Genomic DNA, 8,227 nt, shown 5'->3' with positions numbered 1-8,227 from the left:
CTCCATAAGCTACACTGGTCAGGTCACGTTTCGTATGCCAGAGAGCAGTCTTCGTCAAGCCGTGCGTCGGGTATGGACGACCCGGGGGCGGTCAGTACTTGGGTTCGCAACGAAGATAACTCAGTAACGTTGCCAACTGATTACTACTTGGATGGGACTAGACAAACAAACGGTGACCAATGACGACCCGCATTTTCGTTGTGTGACTCCCTCCCTCCTTACACCTTTAGAGAACAAGGACTACTTAGCGTAAACGAAATGAATGGCTCATCGAATCCAACGCGTGGATCGCCCTATCCTAGTCGAAGCAAGATGTGGCGGCTCGAAGCGCACAGCTTGAGGATAACAAAAAAGCCATTTTGAAAAATCTGAACCGTACGTTAGATGCAAAACGAAAAATCAGAGGACACTACTTACTTTAGCCAGGCTGGCAGTGAAAAGGACACACTCGTACAAATTAGCCATAGTTGAGAGGAATACGTCTACATGGGGTCGTTTGAGTACATACACACGATGTGTAACACCGTCGATCTCCACACCAACTTTGAAGTCAGCTTGTTCGACCATCTGAAAAGTGAGGAGAGGTGCGAATGTGCATGAATGTACGGATATTCCAGATCAGTAAAAGGAGTCATGGGTGATGTTTTTCAGAGTTAAAGGGGGTAGCTAATAAAATAGCCATAGAGGGAAGACATCGTTGACTGTCTTTAGAGAATTCGTCAAGTTACGGAATGTCTTGTGCATTGGTGAATTACCAGTAAGGCGGCGCATGAATTTCAAACACAAATGTGGCCCAAATTACAAGCATGTAGAACGGCTAGTTCCCTGAGTGGAATTCTGGCTGGTGAAACAGAGAATAATGCTGGTCCTAGAAAATACATCCCTGATGATTTAGCAATATTTAGATAAGGGTTAAAGGAATCTCAGGAAGAAGGATGTAACCTTCCAATCCTTCCGAACAGGCGGTAACAAACTCCAAAATGGGTGAAANAGGCGGCGCATGAATTTCAAACACAAATGTGGCCCAAATGACAAGCATGTAGAACGGCTAGTTCCCTGAGTGGAATTCTGGCTGGTGAAACAGAGAATAATGCTGGTCCTAGAAAATACATCCCTGATGATTTAGCAATATTTAGATAAGGGTTAAAGGAATCTCAGGAAGAAGGATGTAACCTTCCAATCCTTCCGAACAGGCGGTAGCAAACTCCAAAATGGGTGAAATTAGAAGAGATTGGTGGACTAGCTTGGTGCGTGGTCATCTTAGCGCGTGCCGGTCATTGGGCTTGAAAGCAGATGATTAACTTGTTTACGTACAAATTAGATGCCAAATTTTGAAGGTGTGTTAGCAACTTTGATGAGATTTGAGATAGAATGACAAGGCGAGTGAAGGCGCAATCGCTACTCGAAGGATCCTCATGTAGAAAACGAAGGATAGTGATGAAAGCGTCGCATCCTGGACAGCACCTGAGTAAACAAGTCGCACGCTCACTTTAACTTGACGTCTGATAACTCTTCGCAGCGGGTTATGTTCGGGACCGGTTGGGATATTTCTTCGAATGCCACCGTTCGGTCTGATATCCAGTGCTTGGGTGCACCTGGTTGGGTCGTGCCACAGGCGAAATTCCTAGCTCTATGCAAAGAGGTGGCAATCTCGTCCCAGTATGAGTTCACATCTGATGGTGGAGCATTTGGAAGAGACTCTAGAAGACGATTCTTGTAAGTTCGTCTGACATCCGGATCTGCCAGTCTTTCAGTTGCCATGCGATTTGTCCGCACCTTACGCGACCCCGGGAAACGTAGGGAGAAGCGACTCCGGACGAGCGCGTGGTCAGAGTCCACAAATATGTTCCAAAACGACCAGCAGTCAGTTATGGACCCACGCCATCGGTAACTGATGACAATGTGGTCGATTTGAGTTTGTGGTCGGCTATTTCGGAAGTTCGTACTGCATAAAACAGCCTGCGATCAGCACACAGCTGAAGCAATCGTTCCCCATTGTCCGTAGGTACCGAGTCCAGTCCATGTCGACCTCCTAATTGAGTCTCAGATGCACTAAGCCTGCTCACTTGCGCATTCATATCTCAGGCAATCACTACAATCTCTGAGCTTTTAGCCCGCCGCAGCAGGGCTACAGTCGGTTGGGGTGTGGGCAGACACGATAAACAGACATTTATCAACTTGCCGCTTGTGAGACTCCTTCACAGACGTTGCCAGACGGAACGCAGAGAGGCGACTATCAACAGGTATCCACTCAAGTAAGGATACTTCCGTCCGGTGACTTAGCACAATACCAACCCCTGCACATCCCACCGCAGCAGCCTCTGGATCACCAGAGGTGCGCAGCCGGAAGCGTCACACCACGGTAAGGTCCAGTCTCTTCGTAAGATGGCGAATTTACTGATCGGAAGGTCTGTGGTTCGAATCCGATCTCTATCTCTCGACTTCCCTTGTCTAGGTTTGGGCAACCTGGCAGTATCCCAGCCCTCGTGCTTCCTTCTGGTGGCATGGCAGTGAGGCACCGAAAGTGTGCTACAGCTGAACGATTTTTCCTGTGATAAAGGTCGTTATGGTAGCTGACCGTCGTGGCGTTATAGAAAGGCGCCAGAGTTCCCCAGATTTGTGGTGATTTCAAAATACTCCTAAAGCTCGAACTGAGATGATCCTGAAGCCAGACAACCTCTTTGAAGATGTTAGAGAAACTAAAACTTTTTCCCTAAAGTTGACCTCGCTAATCCTCACATATGAATTCCATTAGACGAGGATTTAAAACCGTTAACGATAAACACACCGTGGGATCACAACAGTTCAGCATTCTTTCATTTGACCCACATGTCGCCAAATGTATTCAGTGGGTGAAGTAACAGACAGAACCACAGTAGTGCTGTAGAACGAGACCGGCAACCAATACTGCCCCTAAGGCACCCTACGTGCACAAGAACTAGATTCATGGTTTCTTCTGGCTCTGGTATTGATTGGCTCGAACCAAACAATGCGTCCAAGTCCCATTTATTGCTCGGGTTACTTCAACACTCTTTTCGAGGTACTTCTGACTTTACCTCTAAAACCCAATACCTCCAAACATCGGATTCCCGGTGCTTTTCACTTGAACACGGACAATTCCCACACGCCTCGACATGGGGAATCCTAAGATATCCGAAGCTCAAGCCTGCCTATCTGGTTATCAAACATGTGACTGATGAATACCCAGTCTGGGTTTGGAGCTCATATGCGTGTCAAGAATTCATAGCTCTGTGGTTTAGCCGCGAACTTACTGACAGGAGGTCTGCGGTTTGAACCCAACCCACGCATCCCAAATACCCTTGTTTTGGCTTGGAAATCCTGGCAGTATCTCAGCCCTCGTGCTACCTTCGGGTGGTATGGCAGCTGGGCACCAAAGGTGTCATAGCTGAACGACGAATTCAGTGGAACTCGAAAACTCACAAACTCAAGATGATGCAGTGGCCGTATTTTGGGCAATCATAAGATTTATAAATCACTTTATGGCGATGAATTCAAAACCGTTGCGCAACACCTGCATGCCTTGTAGTTTCTAAATGACATCCAGATGTTAGTTGCCGGATTACGGCTGCGGTAATTCAGAGATGGGCGTTCATATGTGCCGTGCCTGACAACGAAATCGTGCAACAGCCTGGAAAAAATCAATCATGCAGATTTCCTGTCACGCTACTCAGCGTTCAGTCGGCCTACTCAACTGCCACTCTCAACAGAACCGCGCCCCTTCGCGCGCAGAGGTTGTGTAGACCAGTAAACAGTATCACAATGTGTTGATTAAATTAAAGGGGTAATAATATAATAATATTCATTCAGCTGTAGCACCCTTTCGGTGCCTAAATGCCATGCCACCAGAAGGAAGCACGAGGGCTGAGATACTGCGAGGTCGCCCAAGCTTAGACAGGAGAAGTCGAGAGGCAGAGGTCTGGTTCGAATCATGGACCTTCAGTAAATTCGCGATCTAACCACTGAACCGTCTCGCACGATGGCCTAGACAGAAGTAGTCGAGATGACAAGGTTGGGTTCGAACCCCGAATCTGCCAGTCACTAATTTCTCACCTTAATCACTGAGTTATTTCGAACAAGTTGAAGTTTCACGATAAAAACCGATGGTCTCATTAATATAGTTCGTTTGGGCATTTTCAAGTGTCCCTACAGATTTGAAACAAGTACACTTAAATTAAGACAAACGCTGATTGAATGTGTGCATCCGCATAATATTTTGCAATATGACGTGCGAAACGTTAAGGTCAAAGCATCGTCTCAGATGTTCCAGGCGGGGACTTCCAACAACAGTGGGACAGTCTACCTGAAAATAAACTGCTGCTCAAGGAAAAACCTCCAGAGTTGGGATCCCCCTCAAAAGTGGTTCACTTCCGAGCCGGCAACACCGAAATTAACGTGTATATTTCTCCAAAAAAAGTCATCTGTGAGTTTAAGGACTCAAATTAAAGGGGCGATGACTGTATAACGCTTAACGAAGGTTCTTAGAAGTCTATAAGGGACGAACGGATATGCAGTATGATGGGTAACCAGGTGTCCCCTAATCTACTATATTTCGCACTGATTTGATATACGTCTGGACCACATAGATACCATGTTGCAAGCCTGAAATGAGCGTGCCACTAAGAGACTTCTTTTGAATGAATTAAAACCAAACGTAGAAAACAGATCTCATGGAGGGAATCTACATAAAGATAGCGACCTGTGCCTAGGTCGCCGATTCGACGTAGCTCAGAGGCGAAATTACTAAGCGGAATATCACTGGTTCGAACCCAGCCCCAGAATCTCAACTTCCATGTTATTGGTCTACTCCGGTAATCGAGAAATACGATCCAGTACCACTGCCGGTGAACAGATTATCATACTCTTCTTATCCCCTTCCTGAGGATGCATACTGCGTTGTAGCATGTCGGAGCACAGGCCGCTCACAAGTGACGGCCGAAAACGTTTTGATGAGATCCCCTAGTGAGGACCTACGTGTTAACCGTGCAAGCGAATCGATAGCGAGCGAATTTCGGCACACAACTGTTAAACAAGCACGTGAAAAATTTAAAAAAATGAAAGTAAATTACAATTAAGAAAATTAAAATAGAACCAAAAAAGACAGCGAACAAACAGTAATACACACACATAAAAAGACTTCCGGAAATGATACGACGATGGATGAATCGTTATCATCATCATTATCAGCACCACCAGATGAGAACACTGGTTTTTCACTGCCACACAACCACAAGTGATTTGAAAAAAGATATAATCAAAAGAAAAAAATGGGACAGGATCTAGAACTACCCTAGAACGAACATCCGGAGTGAGCACATCTCCAACACTCAGATAACCTGGATAGATACCAACAGCATGAAGGTCAGTGACATCGGTTAGCCGTCCAGTGCCTCCAGACAAGCGCAAGGAGGGTCATGTGAACTCCATGCTGGAAGGAGAACATCACCAGCAGCGCCCAAACTTTCCGTAACATCCTAATTCCCCATCTGCAATGTCATTCCGAATTCGCTGATTTCAGTCGAGTCTGGGTAAAATTCCGAGACATTGTTGGTCAAATATCTTAAGGTGTTTCAGATCCACGACCCGATGTTACCAAGCCATAGCACAATGCAGTCCGTCTGACACGCGCGTCCTTTGGGACCCAGTGACATGTCTTTTTGACCTCACAAACGGCACAAATTGGTAGAGAGCATTCTGGCCATTGGAATTCCCGGGCTCACTTCGTTTGTCACACAAACATAAGAGTTAATGCAACTTCTGATATAATTACGGCATTCCCCAAGTTCGAATGTCACTCACTGAATTTTTAAGACATTTTTGAAGACTGTATGTCCTATAGCACGACCTTGCTCTTTATGGGTGCGAAGCACACGCCGAAGGACTGGATAAACTCGGTTAGATTTTCAAGTTATGCTTGTGCCTCCAGCTCTTTCAGAGATAAGAACAGTTCCGTCTGCATATTTCGCGTCATAAGTTTCACCTGAGGAAGGTCCGACACCGGGGTTCCAGAGACCTTCGAGTGTTCGTCTCATCATCAAATCAACAACGAAAATGATCAGAAACAATGTAGACCAACAATGAAGGAACTGTGGAAACAAGTAGCAATGGAACCAGCGACCCCACCATATAAGGTTGCCGGAAGAGGGAAAGCCTTCATAAAAACACCATCGTTCCAAGCCACAAAAATCAACTCCCCAGTAGTAAGACATAGTACTACTGCATTGAAAAAGCCACCGTTCTGAAAACATCGGCTCAAAGGGTACCACAGACTTTTGTTTGTGGTGCATTTAACCCACCTTCACAGAAATCATCCGGGGATTTTACCATGCTGCAGTAAAATAACGGCGTCTGGTGAAATGAAATTGTGGTGTCCTAACTAACACCCTAACTTAGTTGTACAGACACACCTTTCCAAACCTACCAAGTGTCCTTCGATAGATGTGTGCGAACCCACCCATACTGTCAGTAGCACCAGAAAGGGCTTTTTGCGCTCATTGACGGTGACCCCTATGAGGTGCCGAGTTAAGAAAGCAACAAATCTGTAATATTAGCATGATCCGACAGTTGCCACATTGAGAACGAGGCAGATGGTAGCGCAAAATAGACATTTTTGACTGGTGAAATTCTCTAATCGGGTAAATACTCGTAACTGATGGGTAAAATGTCCGGAATTCCAAGAACAAAGGCTGATGAGTTGATGTTTCGATGTTTGACAGGTATTCCTTTTGAGTTGTTTTTTTGTAAACTATGCGATCCACCAGAATGCGTAAAAAATCATCGTCTTAAGGATGGCAATTCGATGCGAGGAAACACCGCGACTGTCTGCATGCAACTTAAGACAAATGTAGGACAAATGTCATACACACGGGATTCAGAGGAATCGTGCTATTTTCAATGAAAACATTTTTTGTATAACATTCATTAACTCTGTCGGAGCAGACCGTATCCCAGGATATCACCTCCTGTCATGTCGCTTAAGCAATCTCTCCGGAATAGAGGACGACTGTAACCGGAAGAAGTCCTTGCCCTCACCAGGATTAGGTTAGCCAATCAGGATACAGAATTAGGACCCAAGAAGAGCGAATCGATTAGGATTGCAGAAAAACAATATACAAACAAATTTCCGTCTAACAATTGAGGTTCCCAAGCTCTGTGATAATCAAATACAAACAAAAAGGCCGAAATCACACCGCAGCAAGAACAAAGCTACTCCTCGGACAAAACGCCTAATCCTAACGACCGGACAATTCAAACCCAACCAATCAGAACAACGCTATTAAGTATGTCCAAAAAATAACACAAAACGGTCAGTCACACAGTTATGTGATCTAAACGCACTTCTTCGTTTTCTCATCCTAGCTGATAATCCTAGGTTGAGGCATATCAAAAGTATAAATTTTCCGGTTTCCGACCACGGAAGCTGTATGTCAAGGTTTCTCGTCGTTCTCGATTTTGCGGGTCAGAGTTGGGTTTGTATACAAGAAAGACAAGGGAAATGAATGTCAAAAGTGTGGTAATAGTTTCAAAATTCATTCGGAAGGATCATGGGACTGACGACAATAAACATAGGCCGACATATCGGCACTAATTTGTAAACGTTGGGCTTGTGTTTAGCTCGTGACTGATTCCTTCAAACACGCCCTTCACCCAGTTGTCCAAGATGAGATGAAGGGACTGGCTGACTAAAAGTCCGCATTGTCATACCACCGGGTTCTATGAAATCATGTAGGTATTTGTGTCTATCACGTCAGACCCAGTTGTGATGAGATGAAGGGACTGGCTGACTAAAAGTCATGTAGGTATTTGTGTCTATCACGTCAGTCATTAGAAGTACAAATGTCTGTCGCCAGACAGCAGTCAAAATTCGTCCTCAGTATCCACGCCTACGTTTCCAGTATAGACCCGCCTCATAGAAGCAATTCACTCAGGCCTTGTTTTGAGTAGCTGCTAGTTTAAAGGCTCATTGTATGCGTGATCCTCAGGTGCACAAAAAGCGCATCCCTGCAAGCAGGCGAACGGATCTCCCATATCCAGCTAAGAACCTATTAGACTAATCATCATTGCCACTGAGGACAACACTAGAGACAACTCTCGCTAAACGTGACAGGTTCCAGGATACCAGCCACCACTTCTATTACTGAATGGTTCAGATCACAGTATCTTGAAAACACCAGTAAGATGATTCGGCAAACATGGGGAAAAGGCTGAC

General features: G+C 45.4%; 2 protein-coding genes across 2 annotated transcripts in view; one reads left to right on the top strand and one right to left on the bottom strand.

Moving 5' to 3' along the window:
* The window catches only part of T265_10534 (hypothetical protein), a gene marked incomplete at both ends in the record, with an annotated part of 70,166 nt that overhangs the window by 32,373 nt on the left and 29,566 nt on the right, over window positions 1–8,227 (top strand). Inside the window, one exon of the mRNA XM_009176930.1 lies at window positions 1,520–1,716. Within this exon, the coding sequence (XP_009175194.1) occupies window positions 1,520–1,716 (197 nt within the window). The remainder of the gene's footprint in view (window positions 1–1,519; window positions 1,717–8,227) is intronic.
* The window catches only part of T265_10535 (hypothetical protein), a gene marked incomplete at both ends in the record, with an annotated part of 61,428 nt that overhangs the window by 34,164 nt on the left and 19,037 nt on the right, over window positions 1–8,227 (bottom strand). The window contains one exon of the mRNA XM_009176931.1: window positions 418–567. Coding sequence (XP_009175195.1) covers window positions 418–567 — 150 coding nt within the window. The remainder of the gene's footprint in view (window positions 1–417; window positions 568–8,227) is intronic.

The sequence above is a fragment of the Opisthorchis viverrini genome (genome assembly GCF_000715545.1).
Source record: "Opisthorchis viverrini unplaced genomic scaffold opera_v5_374, whole genome shotgun sequence".
Taxonomy (NCBI): Eukaryota; Metazoa; Platyhelminthes; class Trematoda; order Opisthorchiida; family Opisthorchiidae; genus Opisthorchis; species Opisthorchis viverrini.
The sequence above is the reverse complement of the archived record's forward strand: the minus strand, read 5'-3'. Positions and strand labels throughout refer to the sequence as shown.